This window comes from Scyliorhinus torazame, chromosome 11, assembly GCF_047496885.1.
Source record: "Scyliorhinus torazame isolate Kashiwa2021f chromosome 11, sScyTor2.1, whole genome shotgun sequence".
Taxonomy (NCBI): domain Eukaryota; kingdom Metazoa; phylum Chordata; class Chondrichthyes; order Carcharhiniformes; family Scyliorhinidae; genus Scyliorhinus; species Scyliorhinus torazame.
The window spans coordinates 112507365-112525301 of NC_092717.1; the positions used below are offsets into that span (position 1 = coordinate 112507365).

The 17937-nt window shown below is 48.0% G+C and overlaps 1 protein-coding gene across 3 annotated transcripts in view; it reads left to right on the top strand.

The window, feature by feature from the left end:
• The window catches only part of ppp1r42 (protein phosphatase 1, regulatory subunit 42), a 270849-nt gene that overhangs the window by 73975 nt on the left and 178937 nt on the right, over positions 1-17937 (top strand). For all 3 annotated transcript variants that reach the window (XM_072467631.1, XM_072467630.1, XM_072467632.1), the window contains one exon: positions 7570-7687. In XM_072467631.1, the coding sequence (XP_072323732.1) occupies positions 7570-7687 (118 nt within the window). The remainder of the gene's footprint in view (positions 1-7569; positions 7688-17937) is intronic.

Consider the following 17937-nt stretch of genomic DNA (forward strand, 5'->3'; position numbering starts at 1 on the left):
TAGAAACAAGGCATTTAGGAACTTTCAATTATTTATTAACTATATACAATTATAAACAGGAATAATAAGGATGAGGTTCCTTGCAAAACCATCTCTCTATCTGAGCTCTGATCTTACATGATCAGGCATTACTGATGATGTATATTATTTATTAGCTGAATAGAACATAGAATTTACAGTGCAGAAGGAGGCCATTCGGCCCATCGAGCCCACACCGGCCCTTGGAAAGAGCACCACACTTAAGCCCACAACTCTGCCCCGTAACCCAGCAACCCCACCCAACCCCTTTGACACCAAGAGCAATTTAGCATGGCCAATCCACCTAACCTACACGTCTTTGGACTGTGGGAGGAAACCGGAGCTCCAGGAGGAAACCCACACAGACACGGAGAACGTGCAGAGTCTGCACAGACAGTGACCCAAGCTGGGAATCGAACCTGGGACCCTGGAGCTGTGAAGAGACAATGCTAACCACTGTGCTGCTGTGCCGCCCACTGTGCTACAGTGCCGCCCACAATAGCTATTAACCCTTGATATTACACCAGCCAGCAATGCTTTCCAGAGGGTAACTAGTCTGGAAAAATAAAACTCACCTGGCTGCCAGTCTATTCCGCTCCTATTGTGCTGTTTAAACATGTCATCAACAATCTGTTCCTAGAACATCGGTACCGTTGATGGGCACGTTTATTACTAATTGTGAATTACCTTGTTTGTACACTTTCAAAGAGTATGCAGCTAATCTTTTAATTAAAGTCAGATTAGGCAGGGTAGCAGGTTTGCTTCCTTGATGGGTTTTAATAACACCATGGGCTGGATTCTCCGCAGCCCCACACCAAAATCAGTCCGCGGCCACCCTGGAGGATCGGGCCGGTCGGATGCAAGGACGCGACCTATCGGGGGGAGGGGGGGGGGGCATACATTTTGACGCTTCCTCAGGGGTCCGAATCCGCCATGGCACCCGGCGCGGCAGCTGGAGGCCGCCGCCGTGCGCATGCGCGGACTCAAAACCGGAAGTGTGGGGGCTTGTATCCACAGCTAAAGCTGCGTGAATCACTCCGGGTCCCTGCCAACCCCCTGAAGGTGAGTGAATTAGCTTTTTTTCTGAGGAAACTCCGGAGTAAAACGCCACGTTTTTACGCTGGCGTGGGGACATAGTCCCATTTTGCGAGAATCCAGCCCCATAGCTTTCATTGTCATTTTATTTCTGCTGTGAGCCAACAAATGACCAAATTTTTTACTTTTATTTCACAACTTCCAATGGTGGATTTGAAATATTTGTGGGTAATATAGTACCAAAACACTTTGTGCTGGATATTTTGGCCGTGCCCACAGCAAGATCGCTACGGACAGGGCGGGGACCATAATAATAATAATCTCTATTATTGCCAGAAGTAGGCTTACGTCAACACTGCAATGAAGTTACTGTGAAAAGCCCCGAGTTGCCACATTCCGGCGCCTGTTTAGGTACACAGAGGGAGATTCAGAATGTCCAAATTACCTAACAGCAAGGCTTTCGGTACTTGTGGGAGGAAATGAAATGAAATGAAATGAAAATCGCTTATTGTCACAAGTAAGCTTCAAATGAAGTTACTGTGAAAAGCCCCTAGTCGCCACATTCCGGCGCCTGTTCGGGGAGGCTGGTACGGGAATTGAACTGTGCGGCTGGCCTGCCTTGGTCTGCTTTCAAAGCCAGCGATTTAGCCCTGTGCTAAACCAGCCCCTAAACCGGAGCACCCGAAGTAAACCCACACAGACACAGGGAGAAAGTGCAGACTCCGCACACACAGTGACCCAAGCCAGGAATCGAACCTGGGACCCTAGCGCTGTGCAGCAACAGTGCTAACCACTGTGCTATCGGGCAGCCCATTCATAGGCCTTGTCTTCCCTTCATGTCGGGGCACCACTAGCTTTAAGGGGGTCTGGAAACTGGCATGCAGGCATTGTTTCCCATGTCCTCCTTGCTGGACTTGTGACATAATCGCTGCTGAGGGAGTGCCCTTAGTGGGAGCTGGAAAGTAAGTGAAAGGAGGTAAAGACAGAGGGTCAGCAGTTGGGCCGACTGTAAGACATGTTAGCATGTCAGCCGCATGTGGCATGAAGACCCTTACTGGGAGGAGGACAACTGCAGTGTGATTAGAACTCACACTCAGGCAGCAGTGTGAGAGCAAAGGGGAAAAGCTGCCTGGGTATTCAAATTCACTTGTCAAGGAGGTTTGAGTGTCAGGAATTCGTGTAAGTGTGAGGAATTAGTATAAGGTGGATGGTTGTGGCTTATGGAAGGTTGTTTAACTCTGCAGCCCTTGTGACCTGGGAGAATGATGCTGCCTTCTTGGGATATGCTTGACATGCTAATAGCAGTCTTCACATGAATCAGCTGTGAATAGTCTGCCACAAGAGGCAGCCAGTTGCCTTATCACTCTGGCATTCTCTTCTTTGCAGTGTATGATTCTGGAGAATCATGGAGCTAGTTGGGTTGGCTATTCTACTCATTGCAATCAAGCAACAGCAGAGACATGATGTGCCACTGTATGCGACTAGGACCGAAGCCCAACAGAGGAGGAGGCTTGGCCTGGAGCTATACTGGGAGCACCTTCACAGATGGTGGATCCCCATAGGAGACACTACCGGCAAAGGATATTCCAACATTGGGCATCCTACCTACAGATGTTGGAGCTTCAGTCCCAGAGAAGATTATGTTTGTCCCTGCGTATTGTGGGCCACCTTTGCCATCTCCTGCAAAAGCTGGCACTACATGGAATGGGAGGACACCCATTGCCCGTGGTCGTTAAAGGTTTTGCCGCTTGAACCTATATGCAAAAGTCTTGTTTCAGGGCAGCACAGATGACCTGTGTAACATTTCTGAGTCAGCTACACACAAATGCATAAGGAAGGCTACCAATGCCCTTTTGGGGTCCCAGCAGGCAATTGGATCGTTCCAGGATCTGGTGCCTGGACCAGTTGGTGGGGTGCCTTGCAATAGGGTGTCAGGCATATTCACGGTCTTCTTCGCTCTCCACAACTTGGCGCTACAGCGGGGAGATTAGCTGGACCGGTGGAGGTGGTGGAGCGGCACATTTCTTCAGATGAGGTTGAGGAGGGAGGCAAGGGTCAAAACACAGAGGAGAAGGATGAAGAACCGCAGGCGATGGCCAGGGCCCCGCTGGGCCAAAGAGCTAGGTACGCCATCATAGCCTCTTGGTTCGGGGACGGCCAGGACTAGGGAGTGAAGACCCTATCATTGGGGTCTAACATCAAATTAATAAGGTGCCAGTAGTAGGTTCTCATGATGGTGCCTACCTTCATGGGCAGGGTTTAATGACTTTGGCTGTACTCTGCAGGAGAATGATAATGACTTGCATTGAGGACAGAGTAATGTTCCTTTCATCCTCAGCTAATGTCTGATTCCTGCCTGTCACAGAGCTGAATGTGTCCTGCCAATGAACAGGCTTATCATGGGGTTCAGAGATGCTGGATAATGTATGTCAGCCACTGCAGCCCCCTCTGAAGTCAGGAGTCCTCTGGTGTTTTGTTCCAACTTGCATCCAAGGTGGGCAGCACTCAACATTTTGTCAGCTTTTGGGTGCCTCATCACTGGAGAAGAGTCGGCAGACATGAGAAACTTTAGCATTGATGCTGGGGGTTGGTGTCGCCTTCCATGGATGGGGGATTGTGGGAGTGAATCTGGGGGTGGGGGCCTATGGCAGCAGCACAACTTTACTGAATCATCAGTGTGGGAGGTGGGAGAAACATAGAGCTGCCATTCTCACACTCCACAGGGATGAAGCACCGAGTGTGCGTGGGGGGTTTGTGGAGCATGGCGCCATGAAATGACAGGGTGGAGGATCTGTAGGCGAAACAAAGTGATGTTTAATACAAGAGATATATTACAATGGTGACCTATCCGTACTAGTGCCTAGGTTCAGCCGTGCCCACTAAGTGTCTATAGATTCTTACTTTTCCCCACCTCCCTGTTATGTCTAGGTGTATCCCCAGGATCCACAGCTGAGGTTTCATGGATCAAAAATTTAACATCAGAAATAAAAGAAAGGGGAAGTAAGGAAATAAATAGGAACAAACAGGAAGGACCCTTACAACTCACAATTCCCCTGTAAGATACAAATATTCCTTTGAACACTTTAGAAATACAATAATTACATAAAAATTTCAACACTTAACCCCAAATGTATTTCCCTGTAAGCTAAAACCTACCAAAGGGCCTCATTACAAATGCAAAGAGATAAACGCTTTCATCCCTTATACCGCAGTCAATTTGACGCCAAATACCTCCTGTTTAATTAACCCGAGACATACACATACACAGCCTTCCTTACTTACACAAAATTTCACAGAATGTACAGTGCAGAAGGAGGCCATTCGGTCCATCGAGTCTGCACTGATCCTTGGAAAGAGCACCCTACTTAAGCCCACGCCTCCACCCGTAATGCCACCTAATCATTTGGACACTATGCAAAATTTAGCTTGGCCCATCTACCTAACCTGCACATCGTTGGGCTGCGGGAGGAAACCGGAACACTCTGAGGAAACCCATGCAGATATGGGGAGAATGTGCAAACTCCACACAGAATCACCCGAGGCCAGAATTGAACCTGGGTCCCTGGAGCTGTGATGCAGCAGTGCTACCCACTGTGCCACCGTGCCGCCCCTTTTGTGTAATGAATATATACATGACACAAAAAATGTGTAAAATATATGCATGTCATCACAGGGGTAGAAACAGAACAATGCAGGCGAAGGGAAAGTGTTGTTTTTGTGAGGGCCACGAAGAATCCAGCACGAGTTTCAAGGATACAAGAAATAACATTTATTTACAATAACATATACATAACAGCAGCAACCTCACTTGCTGCTCACTCCTTCCTGCTAGTTCCAAACTGGCCAGCTTTATTTATACAGGGAGACTGCTAATGATTTCTCCGCCCCCCCCCCCACCCCCACCCTCATTGGGGAAGCTCATACTCCCACAGGATTGTGGGATTGTCATTAGTCCCCAGCCAATGGTAAGCAGGCAGGTTATAACAGTAGTCATTTCAATTTGAGGTGATCATGAATTGTGTGATGGGTTCTGAGATTCAGTTCAGCAATTAATTAATAACTAAGAGTAAAGCTATCCACCATTCTATTTGTAGTCAAAGGCATTTTTTGTAGCAGTCAAGTCTGTCATACTCATGGAATCCCTACAGGACAGAAGGAGGCCATTCGACCCATTGACCCTCCAAAAGAGCACTCTAGGCCCAATCCTCCACCCCATCCCCGTAATCCTGCCAACCTTTGAACATTTAGGGCAATTTAGAATGGGCAATCCACCTAACCTGCACATTTTTGGTCTGTGAGAGGACACCGGAGCACTCGGAGGAAACCCATGCAGAATGGCGAAAATGTGCAAACTCCTCACAGTCACCCGAGGTTGAAATCGAGCCCAGGTCTCTGGCGCTGTGAGGAAGATAGGATCAAGAACACATTTCAGGAAATGACAAAAAGAGAGAAACCGTCGGAAACAAGGGAAGGAGGGGGTGAAAGGGGTTGAAGGAAGGGGTTTATGTAGTCTGGCTCATACAGACTACATAATGTGGGATTGTTTACAGTATCGCCCAAACAGTGACATAAGAAGGCACATGACCTAGGGTCAGTGCAGCGTTGAGCAGAGGCGTACTAAGATCTAGACACGGAGATAGCTCCTTGCACACTTTACTGTATATGTGTATGGTTACAAGTAGTGAATAAAAATTTGCTGTTAACATACAGATGATTGCGAAGACTTCTTTAAACACATTCTGTAACCAACACCATTACAATAGTTTGGAAGGGAGGAATCAGGAATAGAGTAGAGGAGAGGGTTCTGATGACTGGGGTTGAGAAGCTGAGTATTTTTTTCAACGGAGAAAGAAGAAGAAACTTGGTGTTCCTTAAAGGTGGTGATCAGCTAGTCATGTGGTAGAGACGTCCACAGTATAGTCATTATTGATGGAAAAGAATGGAGTGGGCCTGATGGCTGAATTGCCTTTTCTTGTTCACGATATATGTCTCTTGTCATGCACATTTAAAATTTATGATTGGAAAAGAACAATTCTTTGTAAACTGCAGAAATTATGTAAGAAAAGGTTAGCTAAGCACTGTCACAATCTCAAAAACATGTATGAAATATGAAATGCCTTCAAACCGGATACTGACATGGCCGTTGAATTTATCCACATCTTTCACTAGAAACTGCAATGGTTATAAAGAGACATATTGCAAAGTGCATTTTGAGTTACCATTTTATGATACAGGTAGGGTTATTTCTTTTGAATATCAGGTTTTCTAGTGTTACTATTTACCTTTAAATGGCAAGATGTTTCTTCAATTTTCTTAATGCGTATTATGATGAGAACTCAATGATAATGGTAGATAACAAGCAAAAACATAAACTGATAGGTTACTGTGAATTATTAGAATAAAATTGTGAAAAAAAGTATTGTTATTCAATACTTTTTCCAAGATATTAAATTTAAACAACGTTGTCACAAAATTGATTTGGCTGGAGATTGTATCAGAAAGATAAATTTATCCCCCTCACAATTTAGTCAGGAACAAGCAAAAAATTATAGATTTTCTTAAATAGATTATGACAGACAGTCAGCGGGTTGACAAATTGGTGTCTGCAGATGCCGTTAGCAGAGTCGAGCAAGACAGGCAAGATAAAGATCGGAGCACAGTGGTCAAATACAGGTTCATAACTAGCCATCATTAGCTGAAGAAAAGTCTGCTGCAGAGTTTGCTGAGCTAGTTGATGCACATGCCTTGAATATAATTTGCTCTCGAGTATTTTGTGGCAGACCTCTGAGTGACGAGCATGACATGATCATTTATCAAAGCAAAGGAAACCCCTCCAAAGAGAGTCCCTTTAGAACTGATTATTGAATAGTTGGAAAGTGGAACCAGTTTATTAGAGGCAGAAAGGCAATGTACAATAAAACCTAGCCCAAAGGGTAATCATATTTCTACTAGGACTAATGGTCTGTTAGATAAACACTCTTCTTGAGACACTTGTCTTACTTGAAACTCAGCTAACTGTCAGGTAAATCAATCAAGCTTCTTTGGACAGGTTTTGCTCAAAGATGAATGAGTATATTTGCCTGTTTTATACATTTTTTAAACCATTGTGTCGAGCTTTAAAATAAACAAGTGGAAAAACATTTGGAGTTGTTATTTATAACAATGAAATAAATCATGCTTAAAGTTTGTACTTATATTTCTTGCAACACAGAATTTGCTTTTTGAGGAAAGTTTATTGCATTGCACTGACATCTTCCTTAGGTTAACCTATAGTAAGTAAGAATTATATCTGTCCGATTATTTATCTGTACAACATATGCATTGTACAAATAATTTATAGAATAATATTATTTGTTTTGTAGCTGTCAGTGTAATATTTTATATAAAAATGTTAACTTTTAAAGGTTCCTAATTTTAATGAGGAATTATGCAAGTTAACAAGCATCATATTGAAACTGAACAAAAATGAATGTAGAACTTTCAGATATTGAGATCTTCCTTTATTCACAAATCCAGGAACTGGAATATGTGTTGAGCCAGTGGCAAAAACTCTGGTATCTAGGTCTGAGTGGAAATCCTGTGTGCCAGAAAGCTAAATACAGGGACAAAATAATAGTGATGTCTGCCAGCCTAGGTAAGAAATACTGTGTGTTATTTTCAATGTTCCATTAGGCAGGAGAGAAATAGCATGCATTTTTATTATCAATTCAGTCTTATCCTGTCACAAAACAATATAGCAAGTATTAAAATTCCAAATAGCAGAGTTCTCGCTGCAACGACGAATCCAGCGTGGCCAAAAAACGGACGCTGATCTCATTCCGATGCTCTAGCTGGTGGTGGCATAGAGGTTTGCACCCCATGCCAATGGGAGGATGCAACATTCTATTAATGGGCCGGGCACCTATTCTCCATACCTGCGCGATTCTCCGGTCTTTTGGCCCAGGATTCATGTGGGTGAGAATTAGTGCAGATATTTACAAGTGTGGCCCTGATGTGGTGGATTAAGGGGGTAACTCTTTAAGGGAGTTGCTCCCAAAGCTTTTTGGAGAGACAACCCCCCCCCCCCCCCCCCGCCACCACAATGCAACTCCAATCCACCTCAACCCCACCAGAGACTCCCGAATTACAGAGCAAGCCCCCCCCGCCCCCCCCCCCCCATTAGAGAGACACTTGCCTGGAAGCCGCTTATAAGGGATACCCCTGCTTGGAAGCCACAGAACAGTCCAGACAGATAGTGAAAAAAAGAATCGCTGCTTTAAAACTCACCTGTGTAATACATCCAGCTATCTGGTTGTTAAATTCATCTCTCTTTGCGCTTGAGTGGATCTCAAGTAGTCAGCAGTGAAAATAACCACAATGTTTATAAACATCTAGCTTTGATTGACAGCTTTTGAACCACCTCAATACAGTTAAGTGCTTTCTGCAGAGAAAAAGACCAGAAAGTAGTGATTATTTTTCATTGTCTCTGTCTGGACTGGTCTCTAGCTTCCAGGCAGGGGTCTAACTTATGGATGGATTCTAGGCAGGAGTCTCTCTTATAAGGAGATTCCAGGCAGAGGTCTCTATAATTAGGAGGGTCTCTGTTGGAGGGTGGGGCGGGGTTGGGTCACCCACTTATTGGAAGGGGGGGGGAATCACCCAGAAAATCCCGTGTTGGGGGTTGGGGTGGAATTACACTACAGTGGTGGGGGCTCCAGCTGCTGGACCTGTGTCGGGCCACCCACTCAAAATGGCGACCCAATAGTGGGATTGGCGAGGGAATCCCTTGCAATCCCCGCCATGCATGAATTTGCATGGCATGGATTTGTGAATCATTTCTGGATTTGTACTCCGTGTGAATGCAATCAGTGGCGATTCATCTCCGGCGAGAGAACATAGCCTCCCAAACAGCGAATCCTGCCCAAAATGTCATGTTTGCACGCTATATAAAACTTGACATATCCTGAGCTATCGGGAAAAAATACTACATGCTTTAAAAGTAATGAAATCCGACAAGTATTTTACATTAAATGTTTTAATTAAGTGACATTCAGAAAATTATAGTCTATTATACGCTGTGTGTGGAATTATCGATCAGTCTTTATAGTTTGAAACTCTAGAATAATGACATATTTATAGTAAGAATTTGAAGTTCATACTATTGACAAATTTCTGATGCACACTAAATTAATTTAAAATATTGCCATTTTTATAATTAGATAATAGCAGATTTTTTGTGTCTTTGTTTACTGAGCCAACAACAATTTTCAATCATGCAGTACCTTTAACACAAATAAACCCTACAAATAACTTCATGGTGGAATAATCAAATAAATTCTGATTGAAAGATGGAGATTTCAAAACATCAAGGGCTGGATTCTCCATTTCTGAGACTAAGTGTTGACGCCGGTGCATAATTTGTGGAGTTCCACGACAGCAAAACTGGTGTCGCACCTGTACCGATTCAGCTACAGTTAAAGGGCTAGCACCGGCGCCACGTGGAACACAATTGATTCCAAAGAGAAACGGTGCGGGATTCGCAGGATGTGAGGTTGACACTCAGTAGGCTGACGAGCTGCAGCCACATTGACATACTTCACTCCCCACACACACCGTACCAGCCAACAAAATGGCAGCAAGGAGAGCGACTCCAAGATTCACCGACGCCGAGCTGGAGACCCTCCTGGACGCAGTGGAGGAGAGGTGGATGGCCCTGTACCCCGGCCCAGGAAGGAGGCTGCCAGCTGCCGTCATCTACTGTGCCTGGGCGCAGGTGGCAGAGGCGGTCAGCGCCGCGGGTAACACCGCCTGGACTGGCCAGCAGTGCCGGAAGAAACTGCACGGCCTCCTCAGGGCGGCCAGGGTGAGTAAGCAACACTGTGCCCCTGGTACCAACCCCCGTTTGACACACCCGTAATCCAACCTCCCCCCACTCAGAGGGCAGCCGAACTCCCACCCTGCACCAAATGCCGGGCCCAATACCGGCCGCCAAGGCTGGGTGCCCTGGCCACTGAGGCCACCAGCTGCCCATCCCCGGGCCTGCTTGCATCAGACTGTCTTAACACTGTTTGTTTTCCATTTGTGCCCCCCAGGAGTAGGCCGCCCATTACAGCCGGGAGCGGAGAAGACTGGAGGGGGATCACCGGACTTGAGGCCCCTCATCATGGCAGAGCAGAGGGCCCTGGATGTGGATGCGGTGAATCCCGCAGGGGAGGTGCCGGAACACCGCAGCACCTTTGACTCTCTCTCTCTCTCTCTCTCTCTCTCTCTCTTCCCCCCCCCCCCAACCTTTTGCCCCTTGTGCATCTGGTGGGCTGTGGGCAGAACAGGGTGGCACCATGCCACTTGGGACACCCTAGCGGCAACCAGGTCCACCCAGGCCCGATCACCCCAGAGGACGGCCACCAGGTCACAGGATGGGAATCACAGCAGGCCGCGCCAACTCCTGCTGTACCATCTGGGGATCCATTTATACTTAGCATTACAGCCCGTAAGGCCACAAAGTTAAACACTAGTTATGTTGGCACGGGCGCAGGGCACAGTTTAGTTATAGGGGCTAGGGCACAAATCTGTTCATATGCAGTCACCTGGTCACACTGTTACAGTTTGCCTCGGTGCTTTGTCAGATGGGTGTGAGGGATGGGCTGGCTGCGGGATGGGGTCGGGGCGGTGGGGTGGGGGGGATGTGGTCTGGGTATCGGGCATAGACCTGTATGATGAGCATCTGATGGTCACATATCAGCTGCCCGTTCATCGAGTGGAACCCTTTCGGTTTGTGTAGAGCAGCCATGCATTCTGTCAATCGTCCCCTGGACCCGGGGCATCCCATTGATGATGGCGACCCCCGCTAACTGGGTATCCTGGTGGGCTCGGTCCACATTGAGGTGGATGTATTGTTGCTAACTTTGGTGTTGTCTCTTAATTTGGCTCTGTTTAATTACGTTTGCTCAAGAGTCGCCAGGTATCTTTCGACACCGCCATAAGGTTCAGAACCGAATACTGAACAAAGACTCGATACACCAGTTAGTAAGTTCAAAAGCAATGCTCATTTATTTACACACAGTCAAATCTACTTATGCATAAAACTCTACAACCTAAACTATCACTATTACTAAAAGCCTATACTTAGCTTCGGGTGCCCACTCAGTCAGAGGAACAATGGCCGTTGCTCGGTTCTGAGGCTGCTGGGTTGAGCTGTTTACAGGATAGCAACTAGGAGCGTCTATCTCGTAGCGTGCGTTGACTTGGAACTTACTTGGTCTGGCGTAGCTGCTAGGCTGGTCTCTCTTTGCTGAGAGCCAAGGCAAAAGAAGAAAGATTCTCTCTTGGGGAATACCTTTTATACCTAAAAGGGCTTCGCGTGCTTTTGGGCGGGCCTTGAACTTGGCCTCAATTAATTGGGCCTTTCCCAATCATTCTTATCGATCTTCCTCCAATAGAAGGGTGGGTTCCCTGGTTGCTGGGCGTGTCCTAGGTGGCCGTTGGTTTGCTTTGTTTGAGTCTCCTCTAGCGCCGGGGTGTCTGCTTTAACGTTGTTTATCTAAATGTTTCCCTTTTGTCCCCGGAGATGGCTCATTAGTATGTAGATGGCTTAGCAGTTTCTGTCCTGTCTGAGAGCCAAGGCTCTAATCAACAGACGGACCGTGCACCTGCTTGTTTCTCAGTATTGTCCAATTTTCCCTGCATTCTTTGCATGTGTCCATTTTGTAATCGGGACGTGGCCATCCCAGATGGCTACAGTATTGAGCCACCTGGACATACAGGGCCTCCATGACAGCACGGATGCACCTATGCACCGAGGTCTGTGAAATCCCGGACAGGTCCCCACTTGGCGCATGGTAGGACCCCATCGCGTAAAGGTTCAGGACGGCCGTCACCTTGACGGCCACCGAGGTGGGTGTCCTTCCCCATACCTCCAAGGTGCCAGGTGTGCCATGATCTGGCAGATATGTCACATTGTCTTCCTGCTCAGCCAGAGTCTTCGACGGCATGCCTGGTTCGGCAGGTCCTCGAATGACGGGCAGCACGGTAGCATAGTAGTTAGCACAGTTGCTTCACAGTTCCAGGGTCCCAGGTTCGATTCCCAGCTTGGGTCACTGTCTGTGTGGAGTCTGCACACTCTCCCCGTGTGTGCGTGGGTTTCCTCCGGGTGCTCCGGTTTCCTCCCACAATCCAAAGATGTGCAGGTTAGGTGATTTGGCCATGATAAATTGCCCTTAGTGTCCACAAAGGTTAGACTGGGTCACGGGGTTAAAGGGGATAGGGTGGAGGTGTGGAGCTTAAGTAGGGTGCTCTTGACAAGGGCCATTGCACACTTGATGGGCTGAATGGCCTCTTTCTGCACTGTAAATTCTATGATTCTATGACGGGCGCTAACGGGACACACAAGGCCTCATGCGGTGTCTCTTTGGCACCTCCTCCTCTTCGGCTAGTTGGGCTCTCTATCCTGGATGGCTGCCTCCTGTCCTCTGCGGCATGCATTGCTGCTGCATGCCTCGCTGCTGCACCTTCCTCCTCCTCGAACAGCACCAGCTTCTACATCCGCAGGTCATCCCCCAGGGCTGTGGCGACTAACAGGAAGGCCACCATTGCTGGTTGAATTCCAATATCCATTGTCTGCAGGAGGTGAAAGGCCAACATGTTAGCATGGTGCATACCCCCGTGATCAACCAAGTCCACCGGGTTACTTGGTGGCCCCGGTGGACACTGCTGGCTTCGGCCCCGCATGTCCTCATCCCTGCACACCTGGCACTGTCGGTGGCCTGCACCGTGAGGACCTCTGGCCCTGGAGCCCGTCCCTGATGCCAGGGGTAGTGTCGGCTGGCACTTCCCTTGACATTGACTCCTGCCTGGCGCCCCCTTTGGGCGAAAGTGGCCATTGCCCCGGGTGGGCACCTAATGCCCCGCCAGCAGGTGGCAGCCGATTGGGAGGTGGGGGGTATGGCGGTGGGTGGTGTCCGGGGTTGGAGGGGTAGGGGCACCCTTATGGCCGGTGCCACTCTGCAGAACCAGGGGTCAAGGTGGGTGGTTAGTGGGGTGCGCAGTAAGATGGCTGCATTGAAGGCCGCTGTAATGGTGGTGTGTGCTTGGACACTGCCCCAGTTGGGGTCACCTCGGCCACATGGCCTGTTCCCCTGGCAGCCCCCCCCCCCCCCCCAGCATGTGCCTGGCCCGGCAGCCCATGGTCGTGTCTCTCTGTGTCCTACCTCCTCACTTCCTCATCAGCGATGACGCCAGTTTCACGATTTTTAAAATTACAAGTGAACCAAGCCATAGGGAACTCGGCCCATTGTGGGGGAGAATCGCAGAGGCCCCAGAGAATACCGGGTCGGGACAGCTAATAACATGCAAACTGTGTTTACTGTAAATGCGTTCTGGGTCGCATTGACGCCGCTGTTGAGGTGACGGAGAATTGCGAATTGGTGTCAAATAGTCACCTGTCACTATTTTGGTGTCGGAACCTATTTTCTGCCCAATTGCATTTCCCGATTCCGGCGTCAGCCAATGGCGAATCCCACCCCAAAGCTTAATAAAGGAAGTAGATTTTTAGGAGGGTCTTAAATGAGGAGAGGGAATTGGAAAAGTGGTAGGAATTCCAGAGTATGGGACATAGGTAGCTGAAGGTACACTGCTAATGGAGATGAAGGAAAGCATAAGCCGCCTGATTCAGAGGAAACTACTGAACTCTGACAGGAAGTGGGAACTAGTGAGTTAGGACAAATTGTGATCAAACTGTCAGACCACATCGTGAACAGTATCTCCATTTCTAAAAAACGAGGGATGTATTCAATCATTGGAGGCAGTGGAAAAAAAAGTATTCAAAGTTCAGGACTGGTAAAATGTACACTTTTGAGTCTTGAAAGGGGGCTCAAGAGACTTCATAGAAGTATATAAAATTGTGAAAGATACATTAAAGTAACCCTGAAAATTAATTTAATTTTCAAGAACAAGATTCAAATGAGTAACTTGCAAATTTACGACTCCTGGAAAGTTTTTGATTAAGAGCCGGATTAATGCAGAGAATGGAGTTGGACAGTGTATTGGAGGTGAAACTTGACAACTTTGGAACCAAATGAATACTGTAGGGGATTCTGCAGGGTTGTTCTAGTATGACTTTCCACCTGAAGTTATTTTATGATCTTGCGAACATTAATTTCCTGTCATGTTTTTCTGTCACTGATGTGCTTTATGGCTGTTTCAAAGTAAATAGCAACAAATCATGAAGTAGGAATAGGTATATAGGTGGGCAGCACGGTGGTGCAGTGGGTAGCACTGCTGCCTCAGAGCCAAGGACCCGGGTTCGATCCCTGCCTCAGGTCACTGTCCGTGTGGAGTTTGCACATTCTCCCTGTGTCTGCGTGGGTCTCACCCACACAAAGATGTGCAGGGTAGGTGAATTGACCACACTAAATTGCCCCTTAATTGGAAAAAATGAATTGTGTATTCTATATTTATAAATAAAAACTGCTAAGGATTTATGAAAGTAATTAATCTTGAATCACCAGCTTGTTAAAAGAGAAGGTGACTCAGTCTGCATGCAGCAAGACCTGGACAACATTCAGATTTAGGGAATTAAGTGGGGGCTGGTTTAGCTCAGTGGGCTAGACAGTTGGCTTGTAATGCAGAACACGGCCAGCACCGTGGGTTCAATTCCCATACCAGCTGATAATTCTGAATTCTCCCTCAGCGTACCCGAACAGGCACCGGAATGTGGTGACTAGGGGCTTTTCACAGTACCTTCATTGCAGTGTTAATGTAAGCCTACTTGTGACAATAAAAAGGATTATTATTAGGTAACCTTTATACCATACAAGTGGCAAATGTTGCAATCCTTGCAAAGACCCATAACCTTACAAAGCAGGTATGAATTTGTTAGCAACCGACAGGAAAGAATTGCCCAATAATTCAGATTTTTACTAAAACAAACGAGCAAAATCCCCCCCCCCCCACTACTTTCCTCATTGCCTAATTAACACATTCCAACAATCCCGCACCACTTTCCTCATTAACTAATTAACACAACCGACAACCGCACACCATGGGCGCAATTCCTCGACACCACACCGGGTCGGAGAATCGCCGGGGGTTGCCGTGAATCCCGCCCCGCTGTGTCCCGAATTCTCCGCCACCAGTGATTCGGCGGGGGCGGGAATCGCGCCGCGCCGGTCGGCGGGAATCGCGCCGGTCGGCGGGTACACCCCCGGCGATTCTCCGGCCCGCGCTGGGCCGATGTCCCGCCGCTGTCAACCCTCGCCCGCCGGCGTGGATTAAACATCCTTTTGAACGGCGGGACAAGGCGGCGCGGGCAGGTTCCGGGGTCCTGGGGGGGGGGAGATGCCCCCATAGTGGCCTGGCCTGCGATCGGGGCCCACCGATCCGCGGGCGGGCCTGTGCCGTGGGGGCACTCTTTTTCTTCCGCCTTCGCCATGGTCTTCACTGTGGCAGAGATGGAAGAGACCCCCTCCCCTGTGCATGTGCAGGGATGCCGTGAGCGGCCGCTGAAGCCCCCGCGCATGCGTCGCCCGGCGAAGACCTTTCGGCGCTGGCTGGTGTGGTGCCAAAGGCCTTTCCCGCTAGTCGGCGGAGCGGAAACCACTCCGGCGCGGGCCTAGCCCCTCAAGGTGAGGGCTTGGCCCCTAAATGTCCGGAGAATTCCGCACCTTTGGGGCGGCCCGACGCCGGAGTGGTTCCCGCCACTCCATTACGCCAGAACCCCCCGCCCCGCTGGGTAGGAGAGAATCCCGCCCCATGTTTCTATGCTACGCTGCACTTCCAGCAAAGGAGTAAACTCCTCCTGGCTATTCAAAGGTTATCTGCTTCCTGCCACACCAGGGTGAGTTTTCCAGTATCCTTTGAAAGTCCCTTCATTCAATCTCATGAGTATAAACAAACTGACTTCCAGTAGCAAGGCACCCTCTGGTGACTTCTTGGTCTTTAAGTCGCTACAAGTCTCATCTCTTCAAACAGGGAATTTGTTCTCACCAGCATTCATTATTACCTGCTTCCCTCTGCATAGCACAACACCAGTTGTTTTTGGACTTCCTCTCCAGATTCCTCTGTCTGTATGAGTCTGAGAATTTCTTTCTAGAAAGACTATCTGCTCCTCTTTTGTGTCAAGGTGAGAAAACTGGCTTGCGTTTCTATGAGTTTTGATGTGGGTTTTTTTTCCCCCAATGACAACCAAATCAATGGGCACGTCTCTGGACAGAATTCAGTATGCTTTCACCATCCTCCATTTCAGGAAATTCTGTTTTACATTAAATTAAAGGAGGCAGTTTAAAATAGTTGCCTTATAAAGTCTCAACTTCATAACACAGACAATGATCACCTAAAACAAGAGAAATCAATCATCTTGTCTTGATCTTCTGTGGCATTACCATCAAAATTCTCAGGGTCACCATTGATTGACTAGAAACTCAACTGGACCAGCCACATGAATGAGGGGGTAACTGTAACAGTACTGAGGTGGAAATTTTGTAGCAAATGGCTCACTTCCTGACTCCCAAAGCTTTTAGAACATTGACAAGGCACAAAGTTCTCCCACAGTGCTGTTTGGTAGGGAGTTTGTAAATTTTGACCCAGCAATGAAGAACATACATTGATATATGTCCAAGTTGGAATGGTGTGTGACTTGGAGTTGATGTTCTTTCAATGCACCAGCACCTGCTGCCTTGATGAGTTGTTGCAGTGCATCCTGTAGATCAGTGCTTCCCAAACCTTTCCTCCACTGTGACCCTAGTTTGAGGTTTGGAAATTGCTATCCCAGAATGAGAGCCAGGTTGGGGATAGAGCTGTGAGGGGCAGGCGCTGCTGTGAAGTGTGAGGTTAGTGGTGGTGAGCTGTAAGAAGCGTACTGACCTATGAGAATGTGGGCAGTGCAGAGGTGGGAGAGTGGGGAGGAGGAGCATGAGAGTGGGAGTGGAGGGTGCTCTTTTAAACTGATGGGGTTAAATAAAAGAAGCACCTACCCTTTCTGCTGTTCTTTTTGGGACAGGAGTCAGGCTTCAAAGTTTGGTCAGTTAGGCCAGACCCATCATTAAGAAAATACACTCATTTGGAGCTTCATGGCAGCCATTGCTTCCTCAGAGCTCACGACAAATTTTGTCTGGGTTGTGACACACAGATTGGAAAACCCTGCTGTAGATGGTGCTTACTGGTGCATCAGTAGTGAAAGGAGTGGATGCTTAAAGTGGTGGATAGGCTGCCGATCAAGTGGAATGTTTTGTTCTGAGTGGTATCGAGTTTGGGTATTGAAGCTGCAAATATATTTGCATGAATTAAGCATTAGTTAGCAGACGGGAAATAGAGAATAGGAATAAATGGGTATTTTACAGAGTGGCAGGTGGTGAAGAGAGGGGTACCTCAGGGATCAATGTTTGGACTCCAGGAAGGCGGTGGGCCAGTTCCTGCGTTCGAGGGGGTGGTTTATGGGTACGGGTAGAAGGCAGGCCATCTTTTGGCTCATCAGCTGAGGTGGCTGGTGGCATCCCGGGAGATCGTACAGATTTGAGACTCGTGCGGCAGCATGGTTTCCGCCTGAGGATGTCACTGCAGCATTTGAGGTTTTTTACAGGGATCTCTATAGATCAGAGCCCCCAGGGACTGGATCCGACATGTCGGAGTTTCTAGATGGCTTGTCCTTTACAGTGGTGGAGAGAGAGAGAAGGGAGAAGTTGGAGGCCCCGTTAAGCCCTGAGGATGTACTGAAGTCTTATAACAACAGGTTAAAGTCCAACAGGTTTGTTTCAAACACTAGCTTTCGGAGCACTGCTCCTTCCTCAGGTGTTGTAAGACTTCTTACTGTACTCACCCCTGTCCAACGCCGGCATCTCCACATCACGATGTACTGATGGGCATTGGGCTGATGCAACAGGTAAGGCCCCTGGCCCGAATGGTTTCCCTGTT